General features: G+C 48.0%; 1 protein-coding gene across 1 annotated transcript in view; it reads left to right on the top strand.

Annotated features, from left to right (window-relative positions):
- Positions 1-11,398: 11,398 nt before the first annotated feature.
- Positions 11,399-16,068, top strand: part of RPS6KA1 (ribosomal protein S6 kinase A1) — a 53,637-nt gene continuing 48,967 nt past the window's right edge. The window contains exon 1 of the mRNA XM_058718503.1: positions 11,399-11,577. Coding sequence (XP_058574486.1) covers positions 11,527-11,577 — 51 coding nt within the window. The 5' untranslated portion in view covers positions 11,399-11,526. The remainder of the gene's footprint in view (positions 11,578-16,068) is intronic.

Raw genomic sequence — 16,068 nt, 5'->3', positions numbered from 1 at the left:
CCTGTGCTAACAAACCTTTTATATGCATCTGATCAGTCAGCTGGGTCACTCAACACACATGTACTGAGCACCTACTGGCACCAACCTCAAGACAACAATCTTGCAAGAGCCCTAATAAGATGTTTTATTTCACCCATTTTACAGCTGAATGACATGGGGCTCAGGGAGATGAAGCGATCTAGCCTAGTCACCCGGTAAATTTGTGACAGAGCTGAATTTAAACCCGCGGTCCACTCTTCTTATCAGCTTGGGCCTGCCTTCTGTGCCCTGACTGCCCATGTCTGGACATCCCCAGGGGCCACTGGGATGGGGCTGGGGGTAGGTCTGTCAGTAGCTCCTGAGCTCCAGTGGTGGGCAGGGCTCTGGCCCAGCACGGGAGATGTGGTAGGGGTTGAACCTCACTCCTGAAGATAAGGAGTTTTATGCATACCTTAGATCTGGAAAAAGAGCATTCTGGGTCTCCTAATGAAGAAAGCATTTCCATCCTGCCCGCAGAGGGGTCAACAACATGCTGGGGACGCAGCTGGTGCAGCAGGAAAATGCCAGGCTTGGGGTTTGGGCAGGCCCAGTTTCTAATCCTGGCTCTGTCCCTGACTGTATGACCTCTCTGAGGCCTGGCTTCCTCATTAATAAAATGGAGATAAGAAAGTATCCTTCCTCCTGCTCCAGGCTAGAGCAGAGAGGAAACCCCCACTCCCTGGTGATCACCACCAACCAGAGTATGAGAAACAGCAGACCCCCACTGGGCAGAGGGAGTTCAGGAAAGGAGATAATAACACTTACCTATTATCATCCCATTTTGCAGAAGGCAAAATTGAGGTATAGGAGGCAGCAGATCTGACTGGAACCCAAGCACTCTGGCCCTTAGGTCTATGCTTCTAACCACTGTACCACACTGTCCCTCAAGCTCTTACTTCTTCTGTGTAGTACAATAGGACCCCCCCCCCCCCCCACACACACACACAGGGCACCCAGAGCTTTGGCTATGAGAAGCACCCTTAATCCCCAAGGCTTCCTGCCTGCCTGGCTTTTAGGGTGCAATGAGGAGAGCAGGCTTCAGAATCGGCAGACCCAGATTTAACTCCCTGATCAGTTCTACTGATTGTGGGCAGTCACTTCTCCTCTGTGAGCTCAGTTATACCTTGTTTGTTTTTTGTTTGTTTGTTTTAAAATTACTTTGTTTTATTTTTATATTTGAGAGAGAGAGAGAGAGCGAGCAGAGGAGGGGCAGAGAGACGGAGACGGAATCGGAAGCGGGCTCCAGGCTCTGAGTTGTCAGCACAGAGCCTGACACGGGGCTCGAACTCATGAGCAGTGAGATCATGACCTGAGCCGAAGTCAGATGCTTAACCTACTGAGCCACCCAGGCACCCCTGTTTGTTTGTTTTAAATGCTTATTTATTTATTTTTGAGAGAGAGAACATAACTGGGCAGAGAGAGAAGGAGACACAGAATCTGAAGCAGGCTCCGGGCTCTGAGCTGTCAGCACAGAGCCTGACGCGGGGCTCAAACTCACAAACTGAGATCGTGACCTGAGCAGAAGTCGGACTATTAACCGACTGAACCACCTGGACGCCCCTGTTTATTTATTTTTAAGTGAATCTGTACACCCAACGTGGGGCTCAAACTCACAACCCCAAGATCAAGAATTGCATGTTCTACCAACTGAGCCAGCCCAGTGCCCCAGTTCACCTATCCTTAAAATTTGGGGTATATGACCAAATACAAGGGGATAAGAGAGAGGTCTGGAAAAGTGCCCAGCACAAAAAATTCCTAGAGGATTTTCAGGGGAGCTGAAGTGAGGGGAAGAAACTCCTGAGTGAAGATGAGGGCAGGCCACCCGGGGAGAGGCTGGGAGTAAGGTGGGGAATGGGACCATCACGGCCTGGTGTCCTCGGTGGCCTGGAGTGAGCCTGAGGTGCGTGCCACACCCTGCCTCTTACTCTGGCCCCTCACAGGTCCTTGAGCATCCTCCAACACCCTGGACAGATCAGTGTATCTGAAACCCATGTCCCTTGCCTCTGCCTGTGGCCCCACTAGTCAACCACTCATCAGACTCAGAACCTTGGCGGCCTTCAAATCATTCCTCCCCATCCAGGCCGTGTCCCCCACAGCTTTCAAAATCCAATTCCAGGGCATCCTCCTCCAGGAAGCCCTCCCTGATGCCCTCACCAGGTGTGACCTGCCCATAGCACAGCTCACAGCTTGTTTCACTCCAGAGTCAAACGGACATTCACACGCCCCCAAGACTGCAGAGCTCGGGGGCAGGCCCAGGGCCCAGCGCCAAGCAACGGCTCAGGGACGGCTTCATTCAACAGAAGCCCTACCAGGCCCTGAGACCTATCACTTCCTCTCTCAGGACTTCTGTCCCTCGCCTGTGCACAGGCTGTATCCTCTCCCTCCCAGGTCACATACCTTGTCCATGGTCTCCCCTTCAACCTCTCTGTCCCACCATCTCTGCAAGATGACACCTGTTTTCATCTGGCTCTTTCAATAATTATTCGTACAGCAGGTGACTATAGTTAACGATAATGTACTGTACATTTGAAAGTTGCCAAGAGAGTACATGGTAAAAGTTTTCATCACAAAAAAATAAAACAAAACTGTAACTGTTGTGGTGATGGGTGTTAACTAGACTTATTGTGATCATTTTTTTTTTATGTTTACTTATTTTGAGAGAGAGAGAGAGAGAGAGAGAGTTAAAGTACGAATGGGGGAAGGGCAGAGAGGGAGGGAGACACAGAATCGGAAGCAGGCTTCTGGCTCTGAACTGTCAGCGCACAGCCCAGGGCGGGGCTCAAACTCACGAACTGTGAGATCACGACCTGAGCCGAAGTCAGACACTTAACCGAGCCACCCAGGTGCCCCGGTCATTTTGTGACATATGTAAGTATGGAATCATTATGTTGTACACTTAAAAACAATCCGATGTTCTAATCGATTGTATCTCAATAAGACACCAGAACAATTTTTTTTTTTAATTTGCCGAGCCCACTTCTGCATGCCAGGCCCAGTCCTAGTGCTAGGGACACAATGACAAGCAAAAGAGGCAGATTCCCTCCCTTGCAAACCCACCCTCTATGGGGGAATCCGACATTAAACGGGATCCCACCAATGGCCACAATTGCAGACTGAGGTAAGAGTCTGCAGAAGAAGAATATGGTTGAAGGATCAGACTGGGGCCAATGGGGATGGGGAGAAGGGGGAGGCGGGAGGGGCAGGTGAGGAGTGGCCAGAAGAGGTGAGGCTGGGGAGAGGATGTGTCAGGCAGCAGCAGGAGTGATCAGAGTAGAAAGGGTGTAAATGAAAACAGGCCGGAAGGGGAAGGTGCATGGTGACACTGATCCTGTGTGCAGGTAGAGACCCACTCTCACCCGGTCATTCCCCTGCTCCCACATCTTCTGTGGCTCCCTTTGGTCACACACTGCACAGCCCATAGTTGGCCTCCAAGGTCGACACTAGCAGGAGAAGCCTGCTAGTCCTCATCTCCTCCCTTCCTCACCTCCCCCTCACCCCACTGTGTCCATTTACAAACATTTTATAAAGTGTCTCTGGTAGCTAGGGACATTGGTAAGCTCTGGACATGCACACAGCAGGGCACAAAACAGACGCGGTGTCTCCCCTCATGGCACCTGTCCCAAATGGCTCCTTCCAGCCCTATAGCCATCACCATTGCAAACCACCCTGCATTCACCTTGATCTTCACGGTGGCTTCCTCACCTGCTCCGACTGCACACGTGTTCCTGGATGGCCTCTTCTCTTCGCAGGAACGAGGGAAGTAGTTTGAAGACACAAATCTGTGTTTCTTAAGTCTGAGTCCTCCTGCCTGCTGTGTTCATCTTGGCCTCAGGTTTGTTTCCCTCGGTAGCTTTCACAGTCTGTAATTATTAACCTGCTTACTGGTTTAGGAAAAACGGAAGCTCTGAAAATTATGGCAGATTGAACATGTGGACCTAATGTCATCATGCCCTCCCAAAACCCCACCAAAACTACAGTAAAGAGATTTTGTTTAAGGCACAAACTCACTAAGACGAGGAGAATGATGGAAGAGACCAGAGCATAGCATCGGGAAGTTGGAAAACAGATGGTTGGGGAATAACTACACAGCAAATGCAAGGAAATCTTAGCCTACGCTGGATGTGGGGAAGAAGGATCACAGACACCCCCCCCCCCACACACACACACAGGTACCTGTTTAAATATAGTGGGGTATGAAATAAAAAGAGTTTGGAAACCGTTTTAAGATCAGAATTGTCAAGGGGCGCCTGGGTGGCTCAGTCGGTTAAGCGGCCGACTTCGGCTCAGGTCATGATCTCGCGGTCCGTGAGTTCAAGCCCCGCGTCGGACTCTGTGCTGACAGCTCAGAGCCCGGAGCCTACTTCGGATTCTGTGTCTCCCCCTCTCTGACCCTCCCCCGTTCATGCTCTGTCTCTCTCTGTCTCAAAAATAAATAAAACGTTTAAAAAAAAAAAAAAAAATAAGATCAGAATTGTCAAAACCACAGTGAGGTACCACCTCACACATGTCAGAATGGCTAAAATCAACAACACAGGAAACAACAGATGTTGGTGAGGATGTGGAGAAAGGAGAACCCTCTTACACTGTTGGTGTGAATGCAAACTGGTACAGATACTCCGAGAAACAGTATGGAGTTTCCTCAAAAAGTTAAAGATAGAACTACCTTACGACCCAGCAATTGTACTACTAGGTATTTACAAAAGGATACAAAAATGCTGATTTGAAGGGGCAAATGCACCCCAATGTTTATAGCAGCATTATCTACCATAGTCAAATTATGTTAAGAGCCCAAATGTCCATCAACTGGTAAATGGACAAAGAAGATGTGGTATATATATATAATATATATAATGGAATGTTACTCATCCATCAAGGAGTGAAATCCTGCCATTTGCAACGACATGGATGGAGCTAGAGTATATTATGCTAAGCGAAATAAGTTTGTCAGAGAAAGACAAATATATGATTTCACTTATATGTGGAATTTAAGAAACAAAACAGAGGAACATGGGGAAGGGGGAGAAAAAAGGGGAGGAAAGCAAACCATAAGTGACTCATAAAACAATAGAGGACAAACTGAGGGCTACTGGAAGGGAGGTGGGTGGGGGGTGGGCTAAATGGGTGATGGGCATTAAGGAGGGCACTTGTGATGAGCACTGGGTGTTATATGCAAGTGATGAATCACTGAATTCTACACCGGAAACCACTCCTACCATATATATTAACAAACTAGAATTTAAATTAAAAGTTGGAAAAAAAAAGATCAGAATTGTCAGGTTCCTTCCCGAATCCTGGCAGAAGACTGGAGGTTTACTCTGGAAAGGATGAAAAAGGTTCACTGGAATGGGGAAACTGCAGGTGCAGGGGAGGGCGGGAGCGTCCTCCCCAAGTCAGGCGGTGACATGAATGCATATGCTGTGAATGCCGGACACCCCCCAACCCTGTTTCCCAGCTGGCCCCCCCAGAAAGCTGGCAGCCAAGACTTTGCTCTCCAGGCAGGGGATCAGAAAAAGTTTTCTCAAAGGTAATCTGACCAGGCCAAAAGACCTACTGTTAATATCTTCAGAGAGAGAAGAGAATATCGTGCATCCATGAAGCAAGAGCAGGATGTTATTTAAAAAGAACAGGGGCGCCTGGGTGGCTCAGTTGGTTAAGTGTCTCACTTCAGCTCAGGTCATGATCTCACAGCTTGTGAGTTCAAGCCCCACATCGGGCTCTGTGCTGACAGCTGGGAGCTAGGATCTAGGAGCTTGGAGCCTGGAGCCTGTTTGGGATTCTGTGTCTCCCTCTCTCTCTCTGCCCCTCCCCTGCTTGTGCTCTCTGTGTGTGTCTCTCTGTAAAAAAATGAATAAACATAAAAAGAAAAAAGAAAAAAAAAAAAAAAAGAAAGATATCTCCAAAGTGCTCAGTGCATGGATGAAAACAGACTAGTATCAAGATACTGTTGTGACCTGTCAGAACCCTGGAGAAAAAAAGAAGATCCTACACCTTCCAAAGTGGAAAAGACATTCCATACAAAAGACCAGGAATCAGGATGCCTTTGAACTTCTCAGTAACAACACTTAAAGAAAATAATCTCCAACTAGAATTTTTTATAATAGTGATAGCAAAACTCCTATAGTACTTATTATGTGTCAGGTCCTATTCTAAGAGGTTTTTTTTTTTTTTTTTAAGTTTATTTATTTTGAGAGAGCAAGCGAGAGAGCACGAGTTGGGGAGGGACAGAGAGAGAATCTCAAGCAGGCTCTGTGCTGTCAGTGCAGAGGCCAACATGAGGCTCGAGCCCACGAACCGTGAGATTATAACCTGAGCCAAAATCAAAAGTCAGACATTTAACCAACTGAGCCACCCAGGCGCCCCTAAGAGTTGTTGGGTTTTTTTAAATATATTCTGTACCCAGCCATATTATTAAGGATGAAAGTAAAATGAAGGTATTTGCAAATATACAAGGTCCCAAGGAGTGACATTTCTTTCTTTCCTAAGAAACTACTGGGATGGGTGTTCCAGCAAGAGGATGGAGTAAATCAAGAAAGAAGTGATTTCAGGAGAACCCAACATAGGTGTGAGGTGAGCCCAGTCCCTGGGATGATTGTGAAGATCCCAGGATCAGAGGAGAACTTCCTGAGAAGCTCCTATACCCTAAGCTCCAGGTTCCTGCACTTCCCTGGGGCCCTGTGAGGGCTGGGGGTTGTAGAGTGTTCTGGGTGGTCAGAAGCCAAGCTGTAATCAGAAAGCATTTCTGCTAGATTGCCTGATGAGACCTAAGAAGAAAAGGTCCCGAGTGTCTAAGGGATTCAAAGCTCCAGGGATTTATTGGTTTATCAATCTAAATAAATTATATCTAATTTTGTATTCTTGTTTTCGAAGAGTCCCCAGCTTGCAGAAGCTTTAAAACTTGAAACCCTACAAATTCCAGATCTTTCCCTGACCGGAGTGCTAACTGTTCGCCAGGTATAAAGAGAAAACACTCCAGATTGGAACAGAAAGTTCCAGGAAGACTTTGAGAGAAGTTTCCTCAAGGAGATGGACTTAACAGAATACATGAAGTGGTAGATAGAGATAGAGATGTGTCCCCAGAGGCCACTTCAAGGAAGGGCTTGCTGCCCAGCAGCAGGAGGTCTGGACAGCAGACTACTCCCAACTGTCAACTCCTTCAGGGTCAGCCCCAGATCCAGAGCAGCCTTGCCCAAGACAGCATTCTTCCCTGGGGCAGCCCCCACGATGTGACTGAGCCACGCAGGGTCTAAGGGCCTGACCATTTCAGCCGGGCTTGGGACACTCTGATGGGCAACACTTGCTCCAAAGCTTCTTGCCAGTTTGGGGGAGGCTTTACCAGACCTCACCAAAGTCCCACATATCCCTCTGCCCAATCCTGATTCCGCCCACTTCCTTTCCCAGCTGTTAATCCCAAATAAACATCTCTATCTCCCCGTCCGCCCCCAGAGATACCAACCTGAGGCACCTGATGTGTGTGAACATTTTGGGAAGAGATTTAGATAACTGGTGGAGAGTGGGATACATAAAAACTTAAGCAAGTGACAAAACAGGACAATTATTAACTGGGGAGAACAGCAAGTTGTACAAAAAGGGAAAGTAATCATAGCTTACACACACTAACGTACACAGGGATTACTGAACCAACCAAAATGTTGGATTATGTGTATGGTGAGGCACGTGATGGCGAAAGAGTTAAAACTTTATCTTCCTTGGTAGAAAATCAAGAGATAGTGCTTTAAAACTGAAACATCAAAAAAAAAAAAAAAAGGCAAAACAAGCATGCTACTTAAGAGATAATGGAGATAAATGTAAAATACAGTCAGCTGAAAGAATTGAAAATAGGTGCCTCAGGGAAAGTAGAAATGGGGGAAGAGTGTGATGGGCTGCCTTCTGTTTTCATAGAAAACCTTATTAATACTTATTAACCTCTTTAAACCATGTGTATGTCTAATTTTTGCTTAAGAAAGAATATGGGGGGCGGGCCCCTGGGTGGCTCAGTTACTTAAGCGTCTGACTTGATCTCGGCTCAGGTCGTGATCTCACAATCCATGAGTTCGAGTCCCATGTTGGGCTCTGTGCTGACAGCTCAGAGCCTGGAGCTTGCTTTGGATTCTGTGTCTCCCTCTCTGTCCCTCCCCCACTTGTGCTGTCTCTCTCTCTCTCTCAGAAATAAATAAACATTAAAAAATTGTTTTTAAAAAGCCAAGACTCAGAAATTTAAACGTTAGCTAGCTGTGTGACTTTGGACAAATTACTTGACCTCTCTGAACCCCAAACTCCTCATCTGTTAAATAGGAACATCTGTTAAATAGCTTAGCCTTAGAGGGCTGTGGTGAGATTTTAATGTCCTCATGCATATACAAGTACTCAGTAAGGGCATAGCACACAGCAAGCCCTCCTTAAATGTTACCTGTTCATTTTCGTGAGAATGGAGAGCCACGAATTTGAGAGGGCTTTCTCTACTCATTATTTTTTTAATGTTTATTTATTTTGTGAAGGAGAGAGAGAGCACACAAGAGCAGGGGAGGAGCAGAGAGAGTAAGAGAGCGAATCCCAAGCAGGCTTCTACCGGCAACACAGAGAGCCCCACGCTGGGCTGTTTCACAAACCGTGAGCTCATGACCTGACCCAAGATCAAGGGTCGGAGGCTTAACCGAATGAGCCACGGAGGCGCCCCTCTACTTATCTTAATTATCTATTTTTGTGTGTCTTTCACATAGCAGGCGCTTAGGAAAAGCTGGTTGGTTGTTGGTGGCGTTGCTGCCTTTGGGAGGGATCCTGCTCTTCCTCACAAATACTCGGTGAGCAGGATGGGGGGCGGGCTCGGGGTATCCACACCCAAGTCCCACGAGGTCCTGATCCGGATTCACAGTGGCCGAAAGAAGGACGGCCAAGGCAACCTCAACCCCATTCCCAGAAACCGGTTCGAGACGGGCGGGGTGTCGAAAGCCGGTCTCCCCCGACGGCGGCCGGCTCCTCGGTCACCAGGGTCGGTTTTCTCAGCCTGGAGTCCTCTCCGCGTGCTAGGCGGGCGCTGCTCCCTGCGGCCACACGGTGGCAGCGCAGAGCCGAGCTCCTCCATACCTGGGAGGCGCTGGAGAGGCAGCGCCCCATCAGTTGGGCCTCCTGGGCCCGGTTCCCCATCCCCGCCAGGGCAGGTCACCGCATTCACGATGAGAGAGCCGCTGGGCCTGAGCTCACGTCTATACTTCCCTTAGGGCTCTGGGTTCCATATCCTTGATCGGACATTCCCAGCTCACGTGACTCGCCCTCCACCCTGACCCGCGTTCCGGGGTCCGCCCCGCCTCGCTGCCAACTCGCTCAGCGCACCTGGCGGGGACCAAGCCAATCAATGCTCAGACCCGGGCCCCGTGCCTGCCGGGCCCAACTGAGCCGGCCGGAGGAAAGGAGGTGGGCGTGGGCTCGAGCTCTGCGGCCCTCACCGCCCTGACCTCGGTCAACTCCACCCTCTGCTTCCGCCTGGGGCACGCATATTCTCCGAGCTTCTCAGAACGCCCTCCTTCTCAACCAGCCGAACGGGGGCTCTGAGGACTCACAGACACAAGGATTGACTTCCAAAGGGGTCGCCTTGCAGGCCAGAGAACCTGACGGAGCACGCGCGGGCACGTGGAGGGGCGGGGCCTTGGTAGGGGGCGGGGTCTCGGGGCGGGATCCGCGGGCTTAGGTTCCAGCGGACCTCGGAGTCCGCGAGGCGCGCGCGGGGTGCCGGGAGCGGGAACTATGCGGAAATGAGGCGCGGGGTTGTGGGGGGAGGTGCAGGACTGGGGGGCGGGGCAGAGGTCTGCCCCGGGCGGGCACCCGTGGTGATTTGAGGGAGCGCGCGGTCGAGTAGAACTGGGAGGTGAATGGGCTGGCGGTGGGGTTGGACTGGATTTGGGGCCCAAATGCAAGAAGGGCCAGAAGGGGGAGTGGAGGAGGCAGGAACCCCACCCACTTTCCGGGCCGGGTTCTTGGAAACAGCCAGGATATCCTGGGACTCAATCTGGGGGCTAGATCTGGAGGCGAGGGTTTTATAGAGCCCGCTGATAAGGTCCCCCCAGTGTGTCATCGCACTCATTTCCCCTGCATTCCAGGAACTGCTCAGGCATGTCCCCCAAGTGTTTGAGGACTTAGCGGCTCCCTCCCTTCACACGCTGAGGGGCGGGCCCTACCCTGAGAACCTAGCGACGCCCTGCTGTACCTTTACCTCCCCCTTCTTCAATTTCAACAAGATTCAGGGAGGACGGAAGTCTCCGGGGCCACAAGCCCCAGGGCCTTCTCTTCTTCCAGACTTCTTCACGGCTCCCGCAAATCTTACCCGCCATAGCGGAGGTATTGAGCGGTCCCCATTGGGAGGAAGGAAGGAGCAACCTGGCTCCTTTCGGTTGCAGCCCTTGCAAAAGAGGACTTTGGCTAGGGTGGACTTTGAGGGCTGAAGACAGGGTGCTGCCGTTAACCCCTTCTTGCCAACCGAGTAGTGGCTGGAGCTCACCGCACAGCGAGAGGACTGCGGTGCGGTGCGGTGCGGACAGTCTTGGAGTCATGTCCACGACGACGGGCTGGAAATCCGGGAAATCATGACCCGAGCCAAAGTCTGACCCTTAACCGAATGAGCCAACCAGGCGCCCTATGTTAATAATAATCTTGATGGTGTTTTATAAGTTACAAATATGTGCTCATTTAAAATTTTTTTAAAATATGGGGTGCCTGAGTGGCTCAGTCGGTTAAGCATCCGACTTGGGTTCAAGTCATGATCTCGCGGTCTGTGAGTTCAAGCCCCGCATAGGGCTCTGTGCTGACAGCTCAGAACCTGGAGCCTGCTTCGGATCCTGTGTCTTCCTCTCTCTGCCCCTGCTCAGCTCACGCTCTGTCTCCCCTCTTGAAAATAAATAAATATTAAAATAAGTAAAAGTTAAATTTTTAAAAAGTAGCGATAAAGGCAAAAAAAAAAAATAGTGATAAAGATAAAATGAAATTCCCCATATTCCTACCAGGTAGAAATAACGCCTTTACTTTGTAAGCTACACTTTACAGAAAAATTACTATATGCCAGATACCATGTGAATAATTCACAGAACAGCAATCTGAGGGTTGCAGAAATATCTCCAGTGAGGCTTTCCCAAGGTCACACAGCTACGAAGCAGCAGAGCCAGGACCTGGGCCCAACTTTATCTGGTTCCAAGGCTCTGCTGGTCTCTGTTCACATTTGGGTGAATTTCCTTCCAACCTTTTTTCTATGCAACAGGACAAAAATAGTTGCATGTAAATATTCATGGCTTTTCCTCCTTCCCAGACTTAGTTCTAAGGAGTCTTTGTAAGGAGGGCAGAGAGAGGAACAGACCTAAGCAAAAGAGTGGAGCAACCTGGGGAAATTTCCTCCCATCCCACTGAGGAAAAGCTGCTCCTGGGAGATGGGAAGGGAGTGAGCTGGCAGAATTTGGGTGGTCAGGAATGTGGAAAAAAGAAAAAAGAAGAAAGAAGAGGTTTGGGGAGCTACTCTGATAGCGTGGAATGTTGAGGAAGAGAGATTTTGGAGATTCTGAAAGGCTGTCTTGCTGTGAGGTATGTGATGTGTAATTCCTTTGCAATGTCCTCTGCAGACCTTTGGTGAAGACTTTTGTTTCCTGACTGCTTTTTGGAGTTGGATCAATTTCTTTTGGGTGACGAGGGAACAATCAAGTGCAGCTTTATTTGGGTTCACATGCATTTTGTATGATATTTTTTTCTTTTACAAAAATGGAATAGCCTGTCTGCCCTTGCTCTCTGTATGCCCTCCACTTGGAATACCCCGCCTCTCCCCTGTCTTTCTCCATCTCCCTCATTCTCTAAGGCCCACCCCTTTGCAAGTCCCTCATTATAGCCAAAGTCTGGACAGGTGACCGGCCCCCCTACTGATGACCTGGTTGGTAGGCCATGTTAAGTGGCAATTTTGCCACCACTGGAATCTTTTTTATTGTAAGAAACTGTGCTGGATTGGTGGTTTTCTAAATCTCTTGGTGTCGACCAAAGTACGGCGCACCAGTTCTCAACCCCAAGAGAGCAGAGTACTGTGCACCTGTTATGAATCCCAGGGGAGAACTCTAAACCCTCTAACCCATTGAGTCTTGGTATTTGAGTCACCAAAGTAAACACATGCAGTCAAGCATTGGATGGAACAATGCTTCACTCACATAGCGAAGAGATAGAGTGAGATCACCTTCAATCTGGGGCCTTAGTCCCGTATGGCCAGCGGATCTCTCCCAACGGTGGACACAGGGCAATTTGCCTATGCTCACTCTTCTCGTGCAGTGGTGGAAGGGGCTTGTCCCCTTCCAGAGAACAGACAGAGCAGTGCAGTTGGCTAGTCGCCATATGATGTGCACACTCTAAGAAGAGACAAAAGAATATTCACTGCACTTAAGGAAAGATAATCCCACACAAGGTGATAAACCCAGAACAAGCTGTGTGGGCTCTTTATCTCTTAGTTAGGAAGTGTTCCAGTCCTATGGCCCGTTCTTATGGAGCTGAGTGGGGATCGAAAGACTGCAGGCAAGAGGTTGCCTTTCTCAATACTTGGCTAGCATGACTCTTGTTTCTCTCTCTGCTTTGGCTGCTAAAAAGCTCAGAACTTCTCTATTTCTTCATCTGTCTTTTCTCTTTGTCCCAATTTTCTTAATTATTTGCTTTCAGCCTTTAAAAAACCTCTCTATTATGGAACACTTCAAACATACATAAAAATAGAATAAAATGAATTGTTATGTACCTATCACCCATCTTCAGTAATTATCAATATCTTGCCAGTTTTGTTTCAATTACTTCCTCGCTTTTCCCTCTCTCTGGAGTATTATAAAGCAAATCCCAAACATCATATCACTTCACCCAAATTATTTCAGCATGTATCTTTAACAGATAGGGCTTTTGCAAACATAACTATCATAGCTAACAAAGCTAATATGAATTCCCTAAAGTCACTTAATGCCTAGTTCATATTCAAACTTTAATAGTTGATTTGTTCCAATCAGGATTCAAGTAAGGTTCACACATTCCATTTATTGCTTGTTTGTTTTTTGTGTTAAAAAAAATTTTTTTTTAATGTTTATTTTTTGAGAGAGAGAGAGAGACAGAACATGGGGGGGTGGGCAGAGAGAGGGAGACACAGAATCCAAAGCAGGCTCCAGGCTCTGAGCTGTGAGCACAGAGCCCGATGCAGGGCTCAAATTCATGAACCGTGAGATCATGACCAGAGCTGAAGTTGGACACTCAACCAACTGAGCCACCCAGGTGGCCCTCACACTTCATTTGTTGATATATATCTCTGAAGTAACTTTTAATCTGCAACAGTTCCACCTTTCTTTCCCTTTTTTAAAAAAATGCTATTTATTTGTAAAAACAAACAAACAAGCAAACAAACAAAAAAACCCCAGCACATTTGTCCTATAATGTTTCCCAAGTCACAGAAGATTTGGCTGATTGCTTCCCGATGGTGTAGTTTAACTTGTTCTTCTGTCACTTGTATTCCAGTAAACTAACAGTTGGCTCTAGTGGCTTGATTATATTAGGTTTAATGGTTTTGGCAGGAATAACTTATTGGCAATGGTGCTGTGTACTTATTACATTTAAAAGTTTTTTAACGTTTATTCATTTTTGAGAGATGGAGAGAGACAGAGCACGAGTGGGGGCAGGGTAAAAAGAGAGGGAGACACAGAATCCAAGCAGGCTCCAGGCTCTGAGCTGTCAGCACAGAGCCCGACACGGGGCTCAAACCCACGGACAGGGATATAATGACCTAAGCTGAAGTCGGATGCTTAACTGACTGAGCACCCAGGCACCCTTGTGCTGTGTACTTATTATTAAGGCACATCTGGAGGTACATAATATTTAGTTAAAACGTTGTTACTGACTGATCTGTCAGTCAGGGCTCTTGGCCTGCTCTCTTCATTACAAAATTCCCCATCAACATTTAATCTATTAGTTTGAGCATCCACTGATGATCCAGCATTTCCTTAAATGGTACAAAGAGGTAATTTTCTTTTTTAAAATATATTTTTAAAGCTTTTATTTATTTTTAAGTAATCTCCACACCCAATGTGGGGCTTAAACTCACCACCCCAAGATTAAGAGTTGTATGCTCTGCCCCACCTCCCGAGCCAGCCAGGTGCCCCCAAAAGGTAATTTTCTAAGTGTGTCATTCCTTTTTGCATTCATTACTTGGAATTCTTCCCTAAAGAAATTTTCTTCATTCATTATTTGATATTCCTGAAATACAGTTTATACAAGAAAGACAGGATAAATGCTTGGTTTCTCTTATGCATGTTTATAATTTGCCTGAACTCCTTTGTGGAACAAAGTGTGGAAAAAAACGCAGGCAGAACAGTGGCGTGGAAAGAGCCCAGGCCTTGGACTCCAACAGCATCGTGATTCCATCACTTGTTAACCTGTGTGACCTTGGGCAATCCCTCTGAGTCTTGGTTTCCTTAATTGCAAACTGGGGATTCTGATCTCTAACTTCTCCAAATCTTTAGTAGAATCATTTCCAGGCCTAGATCAAGCAACTCCTTGTACCGGAAGTAAAATGTATTCATTGTAGGAAGCTTGGAGGATGCAGATAAACACAAAGAAGGGAATATAAGCCTTGTGAAAAGCACATGCCTGGCATATAGCAGGTCTTTTGGTTTTTTTTTTTTTTAACTTTTTAAAAAATATTTATTTTTGGGGCGCCTGGGTGGCTCAGTCGGTTGAGCGTCTGACTTCAGCTCAGGTCACGATCTCCGATCTCGCGGTCCGTGAGTTGGAGCCCCGCGTCGGGCTCTGGCCTGATGGCTCAGAGCCTGGAGCCTGCTTCCGATTCTGTGTCTCCCTCTCTCTCTGCCCCTCCCCCGTTCATGCTTTGTCTCTCTCTGTCTCAAAAATAAATAAACGTTAAAAAAATATATTTATTTTTGAAGGAGAGACAGAACGTGAACGGGGGAGGGGCAGAGAGAGAAAGAGGGAGCTACAGAATCCAAAGCAGGCTCCAGGCCCTGAGCTGTCAGCACAGAGCCTGACACAAGGCTGGAATCCACGAACTGTGAGATCATGACCTGAACTGAAGTTGGACGCTCAACTGACTGAGCCACCCAGGCGCCCCTAGCAGGTCTTTTTTTTTTTTTTTTTAAAGGTTTAATTAAAAGAAAATTTTAAAGTAAACTCTATGTCCAATGTGAGGCTCGAACCCATGACCCCAAGATCAAGAGTTGCATGCTCTACCAACTGAGCCAGTCAGGTGCCCCCATATAGCAGGTGTTTTTGACAACTCAGGCTTGCTTCTCAGGGGCTCCGTGGTAACATCCGCTTGGAAGAGAGTAAAGTTAGTCAGGGTGATTACAGCCTCAGCCCAAGAAAATCTCAGCAAGAGTGAGAGAGGGGGCTGCAGGGAGGGAGCAGGAAGTAAGTTCCTCTGGTTTTATGTCAAGAGCTAGTGAACTGAAGTTAGGCAGGTCTGCCACAAATTTGCAGTGAGATCCTGAGAAAGTCACTTGACCTCCCAAGCCACAGTTTCTCTTCTGCAAGATGGACATTATCAAGGTCAACCTGCCAGAGTTGCTGGGAGTCATGTGTGTGGACATGGGCACGCCCACCTCAGTGCCAGCCATTGGGAGGTGCTCAGGGAAGGAGTGGTAGCCGGATCTGAGTCTAGGAGCTCCCTTTCCGAACTTCCCTTAAATGTAAAGTCACTCACGAATTGTCTCCTGTCACTGAGGGGCTGTGTGAGGCGTGGCTTGGAGCCCAGCTTTGTCCTAAAAGTGCAATGTTGAGTTGGGTAAGCCTCTTCCTCTCTGGAGCCTGGATTCCTCCACTTGTGAAATGGCTAGATCAGGGGTCCCACTCCAGATGTCCCCAGGAGCAGGCTGGTAAACAGAGTGAAGTGGGCGAGAAGCTGAGACAATAGGGTTTGGTGGGGGCTGTGGCTATCTAATGAGCTTGCCTTATTTCAGAAGGGCTGCCACTCCCCCTGCTGATGGTTACAAAACACGAATGTGAGCCCAGGTTGCCAGACTTTTAAAAAGGCTGGACAGCTGTATTTTTAACTTTAAA

This window comes from Neofelis nebulosa, chromosome 2, assembly GCF_028018385.1.
Source record: "Neofelis nebulosa isolate mNeoNeb1 chromosome 2, mNeoNeb1.pri, whole genome shotgun sequence".
Classification (NCBI taxonomy): Eukaryota; Metazoa; Chordata; class Mammalia; order Carnivora; family Felidae; genus Neofelis; species Neofelis nebulosa.
The sequence above is the reverse complement of the archived record's forward strand: the minus strand, read 5'-3'. Positions and strand labels throughout refer to the sequence as shown.